At 41.0% G+C, this 15,771-nt stretch overlaps 1 protein-coding gene across 1 annotated transcript; it reads right to left on the bottom strand.

The window, feature by feature from the left end:
* Window positions 1-11,673: 11,673 nt before the first annotated feature.
* On the bottom strand, window positions 11,674-15,771 carry LOC136432376 (optic atrophy 3 protein homolog). The gene is made up of 2 exons (XM_066423618.1): window positions 15,582-15,771; window positions 11,674-13,115 (listed from the first exon to the last, which is right to left on the bottom strand). Exons 1-2 carry the CDS (start codon window positions 15,712-15,714, stop codon window positions 12,748-12,750), a joined length of 501 nt encoding a protein of 166 aa, XP_066279715.1. The 5' UTR covers window positions 15,715-15,771; the 3' UTR covers window positions 11,674-12,747.

The raw sequence follows: 15,771 nt of genomic DNA on the forward strand, positions 1-15,771 counted from the left end.
ATGAGTTAAAGGCATGCTAGCTCATTAAATCACTAGTAAGGGATTTAATATTCTTTCTAGTAATTTAATGAGTTGGGATGCGAGGGATTTAATATTCTTTCTAGTAATTTAATGAGTTGGGATGCGCTGCCAATTGTTAACACAGGTAAATGCGGTTGACTGTCTAATTTGCATATCCTGCTTTTCCGTCACAACCTGCACCGCCAACAGTCTCTCCTCCAGTTCGGAAAGTCGTCAGGAGGCCAAAAGTTGACAAAAGCTTCGTCTTTACAATACCCGCATCCATCCAGAGTCATGCTGATGCAGAAACACAGACACACAAAAAACAGTACCTCCATTTTAGGAAGGTAATCATATGCATGCGTACGCCAAAGAAGGTGCAGCCCTCATATCAAACATATACTAGGATATAGTCTGTAATTGTTGTGCCAATATTATCAATATTTAAAATAATGTCCTTGGTCCATCGAACACTTCAGCGGATTGTGCATGTTCCAGAATACGGTACCGTCGTTTTATCGAACAACCGTCTCCATGGCGACACTTCCATTGTTAGCATGTTGTAGAACACTTCATCCATCCCGACTGTTGCAGTGTTGTCAACAACACAATCTGCGCCGTCCGTCAGTAAAAGAGGAGGCGTGATCTTGTGTTGGGAGATCTTGACTTTCAGCCATACGCTGGACTCCAAATCTGCGACAACTTAGCATCGTCATGTCGGACGTTGGGAATGCAGTCCTGTTCTATATAAGTGACGATGACAACTTCAGTCCAAAGACAGAACAACAAGGTAAGATAAGTAGTAAAGTTTTCACTTCAGTTTGAAGAGATAGTCCATGCATGCATTGGACAGTTCCTCTCGCCTTGCCTTGTGGCCAGACTGAGATTTCTTTTGTCATGTGAATTTAGTTCGTGTATCATATCATTTCAATGTATCTATTTGATATGTTGTTATTTGTAAATTTGCTGACAGAATGTGTATGTTTTCTATTTGTAGTTTGTATATCTTACGTTGTATTGTTGTTTCACTGCAGTGCACGGTATTCATAACTTAATCACTTTCGTCAGCCATACGTGGCATGTTCTTACTTCAATTTAGTCTCGATTCTTTTTATTTCGTTACCCAACGTTGTTTCCTACCCTAGTCACCCCTAAACTGCCCAGATTTCACAAACATTCCACCAACAAAGGATTTTCAATGCTTTAAAGCCTTGTTTTTATTTGTTTAGTTTATAAAGGTAAGACGGGTTGGCATGAAAATTTAACTACGGTTAATTCAAACCCTTCCCCTGATGAAGGGAGAGGACTTTGTAAACATGAAGACAAAGAGGATTAGTCGATCACATAGCCTGGAGTATGGAAGGTGAGGTTCTGATCGCATTGTCAAAACCACAATAGAAAATCAATGATACCAGCATTTGAAAGAGAGAACATATTTATACACCAGCATATACGATCTTATTCATTTCTATCAATCAAATGTATAATGTGTCCCTTTCATTCTGTTTTGTGTTTGCCGTAGATTCTGATAATGAAGACAGTGGGACCCAGATATTGTACACAGTGGACGACATAGAAGACGGGTTGCGACAGTTCGAAAGAGAACGCCGTGGTGAGGTTACAGAACAACCGCAATTCCCCGGCAGTAAAGGTGTGGAACCGATGTCCATCCTTGAAATGGTGACAAAAGACGCACCTGTCGACGAGAAGTTAGAAGCACCGCCTAACGACACCATGTGTCTGTACACCATCGAAGATATCCTGAAGGCTCTGGAGACTGACGACGGACACTTGTCATTGAAAGACAAACAGGAGAAGAAGATCAGTCTCAGAACGGAGGAGTCTAAGAAAACCGTCAAGGCGATGAGAGACGAATGCAGGAAACGCATGAAGGAAGAGGAGCGTCGCATTCGGAAGCGGACATGGCGGAAATATAGTCTGGATTACCTGAATAGCGACAAGATGTCCGCTGCACTGTCAGAAGAGAAACAAGAACTTGTAAAGAAACAAGACGACAAGGAGAAGTTATTTGACAGGCTTCCACAGCTTGACGGAGATAAGCAGGAACAGATGACTGCATCTGACGACAAGAAGGTTAACCCTGTATCGAATGCTGAGAAGAAGATCGTTAACAAAGCAGCAGCATCACCTGTTCATGAGGGCATGAGTGACGTGTCGAAGTCTCTAATCAGCGCAACGGACAGTATCGTGGACAACGGTCACAGATATGCACCACAAGCACACAGCGAGTTCCCAGAAAAGAAAGGAAAACGTGCACATGGCAATGGCATCAGACCATCGGCGCCAGCTTGCAAGCTCGCGGGCACATCGTCGGAAAGTTCAGATGTTAGATTGACCACGGATGGGGTACCCTGCAACGACGAAAGAGCGACAGAGTCAGACTCACACAATCATTTCACTTCGGAAGAGAATGACAAATCTGGACATGAGCAAACCAAGAGCAAAGTGAACTTGAATCCTAAAGGCAAGGTTCGACGGTTTTTCGCCGGTTTCAGAAGGGTTTGCAGGCTGCTTTGCTGTATCTCTGACACTAGCGGTTCAGAGGAATAATATTGTCTAGTGACAATCTTAAATCCGAGTTAAAAGTTGAGAAAGTCTAATTCGATGTGCACTGGATTGAAAGTTGACAATGTTGAATTGAATGTGTACTGAACTAAAACTTGAGAAAGTTGAATTCAATTTGCACAGAACTAAACGTTGACAAAGTTATATTGAATGTGTACTGAGCTAAAAGTTGAGTAAATTGAATTCAATGGGCACTAAGTTAGAAATATTTCCGCATGTTGCCGACAAACCATTAAAGCCCCGCGAGCTTACCAGGATCACACGTTATTTGATAATTCACAAATATGATGATGAATTAACGTATTTGTCGACAAATACTGCCAGTATCTAATCCAAGATGGGTTTTTTTTTAAAATAAAATGTGTTTTCTTCAGATGGTGTGTGCGGTCTTTCCCTTGTGTCTAGACTGACGCTCTGTCAACATCAAAAATTATATTTTAATAGAACTTTCGAAAATGTCTTGTTTCATTTTGTGTCAGTGATTTGCAAATGAAGGTCTAATTAGCATTTCATTGATTGCCTTATCTACCCAAGTTGCATGATGCAATGTGAGAAAGTCCTATCCTTTGGCAGAATTCCATTTTAACAATTATTATGCAATTGGCCTCATTCACATAATCTATGCATGGTGATGGACGAAGAAATTATACGATTTCCCCATTAATTACGCAAATTCAGTCATAATTTGCATAACTCGGATATCATTATGTGCATCTTTCTCCAGGAAAGCCCACAATCACGGACATGCAAATTTTCAGATTTCGGACAGTGAGTGTAACGTTACATTTGTTACCGTTTCACGAGAAATGTGTAACCGAATGAGATACACTAAAAACAATGGGCTCACACAGCAGAAATAGCCTGGACCTAGAGAAGCCTTGCTTGCTTTAAAGTGCTTTGAGCAAATAGCGCGGCAGAATTAAGAGTGCTACGTTGGTACTTTTGTTACATGAGATAAGATCAACCCAGACACCTTCCCCATGCCAATAATTTTCCATTGCCTCTCTTCTTGAATGTTACCTTTGTCACCATGACTTGTTCTGAACAAATTGGAGAAATCAACTATATATATATGGAACTGAATGTTACCTTCTTTTATGATAAAACTTCGTTGTTACCACATCAAAATAAAGAGATATCGGGGTAGGGTCTCTACCATATTACATTTTACTTTGTGAATGAGGACAGGTTACCACGTAGGACATCCATGGTAACATGGAACTTCTGACTTTGCCTTTTTAATAATGAAATTTCAATGGTTTCACATTCTGGGTATCCAAATTAATAGGTATTGGGGACAAGATCACTAATATATAAGATTGTGAATAAGGACCACGTAGAATAGTCATGGCAACAAAACCAGATCTAACGAATACGTATGTAAAACAAAAATGAAGTTGCAACAACACCCATAAAGACTGGTCCATTCCGCGTGCCTGGAATGGTTGGGCTGCAACAGTTTGAACTTTCACTGATATTCTGACGAACTGTAGTACCTCTGTTAAGCCTTCGGTAAAATTGCGCCAAGTTTGATAATCTGTCGGACTGCCGCAGGCAGCGACACAGGCAACGAAAACTATGCCACCGCGAGGAAGTACATGAGCACTCCTTACGGCACTTCATTGTGTCTGGTGGCTTCAGGATGTGTTCCTCATTGAAGATGAACATGTTTAATCGTGCCAACAGTGTAATGTCCCGGGTCTTGGATGTATTCCTAAGGGGTGATGAAGAGAAGTGAGTGAGTGAGTGAGTGAGTGAGTGAGTGAGTGAGTGAGTGTGAGTGAGTGAGTGAGTGAGTGAGAGTGAGTGAGTGAGTGAGTGAGTGAGTGAGTGAGTGAGTGAGTGAGTGAGTGAGTGAGTGAGTGAGTGAGTGAGTGAGTGAGTGAGGCAATTAATACACCTTTCTCGCGCGGCGGGCTTGATAGGATGAAAACGAGGCTAATGAAGCAAAGAAACGAAAACAATTTATAGGTTTATAGTTTTCCACCCAAATCAAACTAAAGCTTTAAAATATGATATCCAATTATCAATTACATAACTAGTGTAATGCAAAGAAAAATTCAGCAATTTAGAGACGCCTTAACCGATCCCTCAAAACGTAGAAATGCAAAATAAAAACATAGAAATTCAGATATTTGACGGACATGGAGCCAATTCCTCATTGGTTGATTCTCTAATTACCATGTTATCATTGGTTGAACTGCTAATAATGATGGACAGTCAGGATCAGTATAACGTTTGCCACAATGGTCTTGTTTTCGTTCTATTATGTCCGCTGTGTGAGAAAGGTATATCAGAAGAATGTAACGACAGCAATTTTAACAGACAATTGTCCTCGACCTGGATTTTGCAAGGACGCATCCCTGTGGCCGGAGATAATTATCCTGAAATGAAACTGTTATATATTCTAATAAAGTAACCCCTCGCGCATGCGTAGAATACAAACAAATCTCACAAAGAACAGGTGAGGGAAATTATGGAAAACAGGTGAGGCCTGCCACATGTATAACGTTACAGGACTATAAAAGGCACAGAACAAAGGTAAACACGGTTGCACTTTAAAGGTACATGCAGAGATCAGGAAGACGAGATGAAGCAAGGACATAAGTGAGGTGGATATGGATGACTGCGTTGGTGAAGGGATAAAAACGTTTTTCTCGTCTCTGAGAAGATACGCTCCGTCAGTGTAGGACGCCTCACTTACACCCGATATCAATCCCCATACCTATACCCCATACCATGTGAGATGTATTCACGTTTCCACGGCACTGTTGAATATGCGTACACTTTACAGCCTGACCATGACAACCAGTGACGTTTGTCGTATTAGAAATCATTCGATCATTTTCGACCAATGACGATCGTTTATTTCTGTCTAGCGATGTTATGCAAAATTCAACAGATACTGTTCACATGTATCCAGACTGTCTTGCCCACTGCGCCACAGACAGTTAGTGATCAGCCGAGTCCAGACCTAGGAAAACGTCGGCTTGTCAACTTCAGGTAGGTTGCTACGGTAACGTTACACTTTATCGTCTCTCTTTTATTTTTATGGAATGTTCATGTGTCATGTTTTAGTACTTTATTAAGTTTTTATCCTTCTACATTATGATATCTTGGACACAGAGCGTCTGAGTCATTTTTTGTACGACATCCATATATGCATGTTTTCTACGTATACTGGCGCGACTCCTAGGAAGTACGATGCCGCCAACAGTACCGCTAATGCTTTGGTCCCATTTCCATCCGGGGCCCGGCCGGGCAGCTTGTGGGAACAAAAAGTATGATATAAAAGACAACAAAAGACACAAAACCTAACAAAATCACCCCTAACCATATGCCTACCTTGCCTATACGTGCACAGGCCAGAAACTGGTCCCTTGCTTTCCAGGTGGATCCTTCAAGAAGTCCTGTCCTTTGCCCTAGCCTCTGTTTCCCGAATGTTTAACCCAGTATCCTTCATAATTTGGTCTTTCCATCCCTTAGGTGGTCTTCCCCGGGGTCTGGGGTAGCGAACTACTAGCTGTATGCTTTGTAGACTTATGTATGTGGGGGTCTTCTTATGACATGCCAAAACCACCTCAGCCGTCTTGTCTGTACCATTTCCACGATGGTCTTTTTCGCCCCGAGTTTGGCTCTGATTTCAACATTTGGTACGCGATCACGGAGCGTGATGCAGCTAGAATTGCCCGTAGGCATCTCATTTCGAAGCCTAGTAGGAGTGTACTTTCTTGATATGCATTTTTTCTATTTTTCGTTTTCGGAAACAGCCCGGCCGGGCCCCGGATTGGAAATGGGACAGTAGCATTAGGAGACTACTCAATTTGACGTGATTGATTTCTGTGGATGAATATTGTCAAACACTCTGCATGAACGCAAAACGAATGCAGTAGAAACTAAGGATACTCATTTTAGAGAACACATTCGCAAGAACAAAACGGATGTCAAGTTTCTATCGAAAATGAAAATCTGGTATTGATACCGAGAATTTATAACCTGTAACAAATTTGACTGGTGTATACCGGGGCGGACCTTTTGGTAAAACTAGACTTCTTGGTTTGCTGAAAAAATGGCAGAAATTGACCAAATAGGCTATATAGTTTTCTAAAGGAGGTAGCCAGCCAAAGATACGAGTGAGACGTTTTCATCTTAGGTTGCTACAACCCAAGATGTTGTAGATTTGGTATAAACGAATGGAGCCTTGCCTGCACGAATAAGTGCGGTTGGATCCTAAACGATCTCGAAAAATATTTCCTCGAACATGGCACCGAAAGTCGTGTTTATTCAGTACAAGTCACGTTTCCAATTCATGTAACAGCAACAACCCTTCAGGCGCTTCCTTCTGGAAAGAGGGTACTCCGCACCCGTCTACTTCCTTAATGTTTATAAACGAAGTGAGGAAGCCAGACGTTTGAATAGCATTATGTCTGGAAATTTCGCAATGCAACAGGATACTATACTAGACGTGAGAACAGAGAAGTATTCTTTGAGAAAAGCTTTGCATATAGTCTTGGAGGAGATTCTCAGAAGAGACCTAGAAAATGAGAAACGTAGCACACCTTGTATATATTTAGTCCAATACCATTGAATGATAGCTTGATGTCTCTTGATCATTTTTACCTTTGCTGAGAAGGTTATGTAGAGGGCAGCGTTTGTATGTGTGTTTGTAATTGACCACCATAACTCAAGAAGGCCTGGATGGATTGTCTTGATATTTGGTATGTTGATAGGTCTTGATGAGACCTCGAAGTGATTAGATTTTGGGTCCCCTAGCGGCTTGTCACGGTACTGCACCGGAACTTCCCGTTTTGATATCTCGTGTTCCGGACATGCTATGGAACTGATTTTTGAGTGGTAGGTAGCTCTTTGGACAGAGAGTAAGTGCTATTGGTTTGGGCCCCCTAGCGGCTTTTTTGAAACTGCAGGAGCAGGTTTTGCTTCAGACTTGGAAAGGGAATAATTCAAGAAGGACTTGTTAGATATGTTGTTCCTTGGTCCTGGTGGGACATCATGGTTCTAGGGCTCTTTATGCAAATTTATGCAAAGTAGCTCACATTTGACATTCATTGATGAGGTACAAAAGATCGAAGTCCTTCCTACACCATTCGTGATGCAAAGGGCGGCCTTTCCTCTCCATTTCTTTAGCTCAGTTGTGAAATCACTGTATCAGGGAGCTAGTCTACTGGTAGTGGTGTGTGTTCAACTTTCTAACCCTTTCCCATATAATTAGTGCTAAGAAGAGAAAGCAGAATTTTAAAGGTTTTTGGTATGATTCGGCAAAGGATCGAAACTGACATACCGAAGGTACCGATGCGAATAATTTACCCCGATGAAGCAGGCCATTGCACATGGAGCAGAGCGTTTGAAACTAGTTACTGTATCCACACTGCTTGATCCAGTATCCGAAAAAGGTTTGATCAATTATTTCTTTGTTTGTTACAGTAGGAGGATAAGCTCGCAGCGAGGTCAGCTGCCAGGATACAAAATGAAATCCCTGACCTGTTTCATCATTCTGACTTTGTGGACCACCACAGACCTTAAAACGTTCAACTTCGTAGGCCGTAACATCTTCGTAGGCCGTAACCTAACGCACGTCCCAATAGACTCCATCACACCGGACGCCCATACCGTCAGGCTGTCAGACAACAAAATATCCCTCCTCGGCTCCTTTAACACCACCCCGTACATACGATATCTGTTTATCAACAAAAATTCTGTGAACAAAATATCACCCCTAGCCTTTCAGGGTCTTCGCGAACTAGTTTTCCTTGATCTTGACAGAAATCACGTCGCCTCTCTTCGTGATTTCACCTTCTCTACCCTCACGACAATGACCGATCTTGTCCTGTCCAACAACTTCATTTCTGTCGTGTCAGAAAACGCCTTTTGCGGTCTGAAAAGTCTAGAATTCCTGGACCTCTCTGGAAACCGCCTTTCTGTCTTTCCAACGCAGGCAGTGAAGTTAATCCCTAGTGAGCATCTGCTTTTAGTCTTGCTCAGAGAAAACAGCATCAGTGATATGCCGCATATGGATGAAATCAAACCAAAAAATCAGTTCACTACTTTCGATTTACAGGGCAACCCGCTGCGTTGTCCAGAAAAGGTAAAACGCCGCGAGGGCAGTTTTAACTCAACAGCGATTGTTAACTTCACAGCGACCGGTACGATCATAGGAGTGGCACAATACGCAATGCTGTACACAAAGCATAATGTCGCCTTCGTTCAAAGAGCGCTCTTCATCAAAAGTCGTTATAAGTTCTTAGGTGTTCTTCCCACCATTTTGAAAATATATGAGCATGAGGTATTCCGTGTGCCGTTAGCTTCATCCGTATCCTTTACTGATTCGTTCTACTGGAACACTCCAACAGGACGTTCTTCCGTTAAGTCAATGAGAGAACCGTTTACGATTCAGAACTTTACTGCTAACGACGCCGGCATATATACCTGCGTAGTGGATAGTGGTAGTGTTAAGAAAAAATACGATTTGATGCTGTGTCCGATTCGGAAACCTAAAAAGAAAAGGGGCCACCAACCCACGATAGAAACCTTACCAGTGAAAAACAGCACAAAAACTTGTCTCAGCTCAATAAACCAATCGTTGGTTCTCTCTGGATCATCCGATCAGAGGTTCTGTATTCCTGCCAACATTACTTCAGAAACAAACAATGCGCATGGACCAAACACCGTGTACATCGTCCCCATTGCCGTTGCTATCATCCTTCCATCAGTGTTGCTCGCTGCCATGTTTTGTTGGAAGAAACAACGTGCAACAAGAAACAATCACACGGCTCGGGCGACAGTGAACGCCGGAGTGCAAGCCATGGCTGTATGTATCTCTGTTAATACCGTGGCCGAGTTAGAGGAGGGAGCACAATCAAACACGGATTTTCCTCAAATTCTGCCATGCCATGAAACCCAGTCAACCCCAGAAGCTACTAGCAGTTTCGACGGCATGACAGAATCTGGTAATGCATGTGCAACACAAGTTGCACAAGCGGAGGTTCATCACTACAGCAACGAGGACGTATCCGTGCATAGTGATGAGGACGATGAGGAGGTCCTACACCACCAGTACGCTTCTGCAGCGCCACCTACCGTACCAGTCGATGATGACAACGATGACAGCCCAAGACGGGAGTCTGCAGAAATGGGATCAACCGACCAATCTACATCCCAGATTGTTGATACTGTTCATGAGCCTGGAGAAGAACATGAGCCTTACGGGATCGCAGCAGCGAATGCCGTGTATCAGGCAACAGATTATGTACATTACAACCTTTCCTTGGGTAACCCTGCAACACTGAATCAATGTTATGCGAACGCAAATGAGGTCGAAACGGATTCAAATCTTCCGAGAAATAGTTTGTACGGACAACAGTTAGGCGACTATGCCTGTCTCGATGCTGGGCGGATTTGAGTCTCTTCTGGGGAAATGGACAATTGGACAATGATCATGACAATCTGAGCGTCGTCTCCTTAGGCCATACCAATTTTATTTGTTGATTCTCAGATTTTTTTCAAAAAAAAATTGGAGCGACAGGGCGAAAAAAAATTAAAAAGATTCTTTTTTGCAAATAATCTGGGGTGAAGATAACTTAAAGAATAAGAGGATTATTCAAGTTTCAGCTTTGTATGGCTCATTTTATGCAATGCACCCTTTTCTTTGATCCCGTAGTATAATTTCAGTGAACACAATTACCATTTAATATATTGATTGATATTGAGAAATAGTTTTGATAAATGAAAAATAATTATGATGAAATGTAACCACACTTTTTAGGTATGTGCAGGCCTTTATAATCTATTTTGATGGCTATTGAGTTTTACAACTGAACAAATAGCAAAATCGTGAGTAAAAATTTGTGAATGGGAATAGCGACCCAATTCTTTTTTAAAATGGGAAAAACAGGAGAGGCTATTCCGAGAAGCAACAAAATAAATTGGTGTGGTCTTACAAAATGATATCATCGCTGGTATACATCTAGAATTGATGACGTTTTGACAAAGTGTAACCCTAAAAGACCAGAAACATATGTACTGTATGTATGTGTGTATAAACCGTTACATATGCACATGCATATAGAATGTAAATAAGGGGAATCTTTTTATGCAATTAATTGGGATATATTGGAGAGGGTGGGTTTCATGGCATTTGCCTCACTTTTTCTTCTTGTAATAAGTAGCTATAGAGGTACTTTTTATTCTTTTTAGCAAATGCCTACAACCTATAAGTACATGTGTTACACCATTTTGATTTGCATTGAAAATATATCCCAGTTAAGGAGAGTACTGCAACTTCATTCAGTGATGTCAAATTAAGGCTAATCGATAAATGTGACTATATATGTATTTTCATCTGTGTATATCTCCTACAATTTGTAATCATTAATTGTATGTCAGATGTGGTAGTTTTAGTCGTAGTTGAAATCTCTTCTACTATCAAATACTGTAGTTCCACGACTTCATAACTTCGCCAAATGATTTTAACCTTTACGACTGATGTAGTATGAGTGTTTCGCATTGATTATGCAAACAAGGACCTCATTTGCATAAATCATGTCAGTTGATCATTTTCTCCACCCAAATAACATAAGTTGTCCAAAGTATGACGGACTTATCTTAACAAAGAAGCTATTCTAGCCTTTTCTTATCTATAATGGAAATGAGGCAATTATGGAAATGAGGTCCTCATTAGAACAGATATCGTACGAGACTGGCTTCTCTTTCAGTGCAATTTCAGAAGATTGTATCTATCATCTTGCATTCATGTCAATATTTGCATACACTCTGCATATCATCACCATCTCACCGGCATAAATATCATTAGCATACCATTTGCCTTCATACATCACTATATCATTACCATACAATCAACATACATTCTGCATTCACACAAATCACTTTTCATTAACATATCATCTCCATATCATTAACATATGTACATATGATTAGCATGTCATTTGCATGTCATTTGCATACTCCTAGCATGGATTCTTGCATTTCCTTGCACCTCCTGAAAAATGATAGCCAGCCTGCCACTTACATATGAGATCCACTGTATAGCATCTTCCATGTATATACCTATAATACAGACAACCAAACATGATTTATTGATATGTTCACTTCCAATATTCAGATTTATGTACTGACTTTTCAACCATCCATCAGTGTTGTGTATCTGCTCCCAGTAGTGAACAGCTGCAGCAGTCTATCTGAGAGGAAAATCTCTATGTAATCTGATGACAAGATTGTCATCAATAAGAGCATGATGAATTATTCTTTCACATTTGCTACAGCATGACAAATGATGATTTCACATCCGTACACACATTGGGCTATTCCAAAAAATAAAGGAGGAGATTAGATTGGACAGGGGGGTGTCACAAAATTCTGGATTGGACATGGGGTTGGGTCACAAAAATCTGGATTGGACAGGGGGGTTGGGTCAAACAATTTCCACAATATCCTGTTGCAAGGCCACAATACCTTTTCTATGAAGGTCTGTATTAACAAATAGGATAAATCATGGGATAAAATGTAAGCAAAATAATTCAAGGCAACCGTAGATGTATGCAATACTATTGAACATAACAGGCAATTCTGATGATTGTGCAACAAGACAAAGAGAATTATTCTGCCAAACATTTATGTATTAAAAAAGATTGCTCTTAAGTAATGTGCTCTTAGTCTTTGGCATGAATGTATTTTAGTCATTCTTTGTAGTAATTCTTTAATTCGATAACAACTGGCTAAAACACATGTTGCACAATTAACACACCATTGTTACACCTAGCAGGTTTAAGTATTATTTGTGTATGTACATATCATATTGACAAAAATGTAGATTGAAATAACTATGAAAGTATTCAACAAACAAATGCCAAAGCAGTTACTTTACTCTTCTAGCAACATTTTATTTGTACACACTGTAGGAAATCAATATCAATCACATTACAACATTACAAAAATGTACAATGCTTTGCACAATGTATTTGATCACTGATATAAAGAGTCTTGACCTATTGTCTGACAACTTAATATTAAAACTGCAGCTTGGGTGCACTAAATGTATTTGTCATGAGTTGCCTTCTTCCACTAAACAGAAAATGTTGTTTTCTTCCCTGACGTTCCTCCATGTTTTGCAAACTTAACAAGGAGACTTTATTTGCCAGGTGGCCTGACAGTCTGACTACTCTCTTGTGTGGCTGGGCTGAAACCTGCCAATAACCTGGATAGGTGTCTAATTTGCATATCCTGCTTTTCCGTCACAACCTGCACTGCCAACAGTCTCTCCTCCAGTTCGTTTAGTCTCTCGTTCTGAGTGTCCTCCTTCAACTGTGCATTGCGGGCCTGTCGCCAGTATTCTGCGTAGAGAGTTAGGCCCCCCACTGTGAAAACGATAAACTCCCCCAGCATCTCTGCTCCCAGCTGTGTGGCCATTTCTTCGTTGAGCTGTGGAACGCTGCCAGGTTTAGTCTTCCCCAGGCCGAGAATTCTCATTTTCAGTTTTACTTCCATCCAGTGGTACACTGCAGAAAAACAAGCCATTTGGTCATTTTTAAACATTTGCAAGAAAATGTAACACATCTCCGTACATTACCAAACAGACATACTAGTACTACATGTACATGCATGGATCTCGCAGTTTTATTTTTATAACACATACTATTGTAAACTTGGTACTTTACCTTCAAGTACTGGCTTTCCTCCTTCTTTGTGGAGTTGTTTATTACGACAACACCCCTCTCACCCCTTCCCCGATACCCCCAGAAATATGATTATGTTTCGCCAACGAAACATATTGTTTTTGTCAGGTTTCTTCTTCTCCTTCTCCTTCTTCTCCTGTCAAATCTTCAAATCGCTTCTTCTCGGTCGTCCGTCGACCAAATTAGCTGAAATTTGGTATGCAGGTAGAGTACGTGTATACCCCTAGACCTTTTTTAAATTTTTTTGATATAAGTTTTTAAAATGATTTTATCGAGGTTTTTTGGTCATTTTCAGACAAAAGTCGCACATGATGGCCTCCAGTGCCGTGGTGTTGAAACCTAAGGACCTGACATTTGGTTTACTTGTGCATTGGATATTTACCCAAAGGACCCCATTATTTTTTTTGGCATACACTACTTGAAAATGATTTATTTTGCCATTTTTTGATGGAATTTTTGGGTATTCTGTGTTGGCGCCAGCAAGAACTACATGTAGGTCATATTGTAACATAAGCCCTCCTACACTTCCCCTGTCTGGGACTTAAAACCAAGCAGATGTGAGGTGATAACTGTACTAATGGTATTACAGGAAGTTATATGTACCTTATGTTACATGGAACGGATGTTATATTTGAGATGTACGTACCTATAGGAAAGGTGAATACACCTGACAATAAATTATGCTAATGAGGACCTAATTTGCATAATCTATGCATGAAGTTGTATTTCCCTTACCGTAAAAGCTGCAGATGTCATCTTTGAGATGTAGGTACCTTTAGGAAAGGCAAACACACCTGGCCATAGACTATGCTAATGAGGACCTCATTTACATGATTTATGCATAAACTTGTAATTCCCTTACCGGAAAAGCTGCAGATGTCAGATTTGAGATGTAGGTACCTTTAGGAAAGGTGATCACACCTGGCCATGAATTATGCTACTGAGGACCTCATTTGCATAATTGATGCATAAACGTGTATTTCCCTTACCATAAAAACTACGGATGTCATCTTTAAGATGTAGGTACCATTGGGAAAGGTGAATGCACCTGGCCAAAAATTATGCTAACGACGAACTCATTTGTATAATTTATGAAGAAACTTATATTTCCCTTACCGTAAAAACTGCAGATGTCATATTTGAGATGTAGGTACCTTTAGAAAAGGTGCACACACCTGACCATGAAATATGCTAATGAGGACCTCATTTGCATAATTTATGTGTGAAGTTATACTTCCCTTACCGTAAAAGCTGCGGACGTCATCTTGAAGATGTAGGTACATGTAGGAAAGGTCAAAGCACCTGGACATAAATTATGCTCATGAGGACCTCATTTGCATAAATTATGCAGAAACTTGTATTTCCCTTACCGTACAAGCTGCAGCTGTCATATTTGACATGTAGCTTTTTTTAGGAAAGGTGAACACACCTGGCCATGAATTATGCTAATGAGGACCTTATTTGCATAATTTATTCATAAACTCGTACTTCCCTTACCGTCAAGGCTACAGACATGTAGGTACCATCATGTAGGTACTGACATGTAGGTACCATCAGGACCGGTCAGGAAACCTGTCCATAAATTATGCTAATGAGGGCCTCGTTTGCATAAGTTATGCAGAAACTTCATAATACCCTTACAGTCAATGCTAAGGATGTCATACTTCAGGTGCAGGTAATGGGAGGGGAATATCCTGCATTTTCCCGAATATGTTGCCATTCTACTTTCATTACATTTCAATTTGCCCAGGTATTATTTGCGACAGCCCGTTTTTGCATGGGGAGGGGTATTGGCGAAACATGCTGTATTTGCTCAGGGGCAAATGACGGGCTTTCTAGTTAGCTGTTGCCTTCTGTCCAGCCCACCCACAGCTGGGATTGCCAATTTTCCAGTTTTTCCTAAAGGAAATTTCATTACATACAAAAATCCCATTGCACTTGGAGGCCCAGAAAGGGTAGCCTTATCTGGTAGCCCGGCCTGGACTGGTAGACAGCCCAGCCTTTTCTGGAAACCCTTGTCGACCGTTCAGACCCCGTTATGTGCACCTATCCCAAAAAAAGACATAGGAATTTCCTACCGAAACAGCTAGTTAGTGACAACATGCCATACGGGTGAGGATTTCAGCAATCAGAGAAGTTCGTCAGGATCATCATATAAAAATCTTATCAAGTCATAAACAGCAGAACAGGATAATCCTGGCGGTCTCATCAAATGACCCGGTCAAACTATTTTTTAGGAGCAGAGATCGCCCTCCCCAACCCCCAATGATAAAACATGGTATAACTCACATTGTGCGGGTGGCATACAAACATATCTCCTGAAAAACACGCTCCTTTTAGCGCCTTCTTTAGCGTACACCGCCACAGGTTTGCTGAGCTGTTTTATCGCTAGAGACGCGAGTTTTGCGATCGGAAAGACCATGATGACCTCATGGGGACCCGACGGTTTCTAAACCCGGAAGTAAAATTCAGTGTCACC

Source organism: Branchiostoma lanceolatum, chromosome 4 (assembly GCF_035083965.1).
Source record: "Branchiostoma lanceolatum isolate klBraLanc5 chromosome 4, klBraLanc5.hap2, whole genome shotgun sequence".
NCBI classification, from domain to species: Eukaryota; Metazoa; Chordata; class Leptocardii; order Amphioxiformes; family Branchiostomatidae; genus Branchiostoma; species Branchiostoma lanceolatum.

Excerpts from the sequence above, each read along its gene's own strand:
- LOC136432376 (XM_066423618.1), bottom strand. The coding sequence starts at position 15,714 with ATGGTCTTTCCGATCGCAAAACTCGCGTCTCTAGCGATAAAACAGCTC. Across the intron at positions 13,116-15,581 it reads TTGTATGCCACCCGCACAAT|TGTACCACTGGATGGAAGTA; the intron begins GTGAGTTATACC and ends GTTTTTCTGCAG.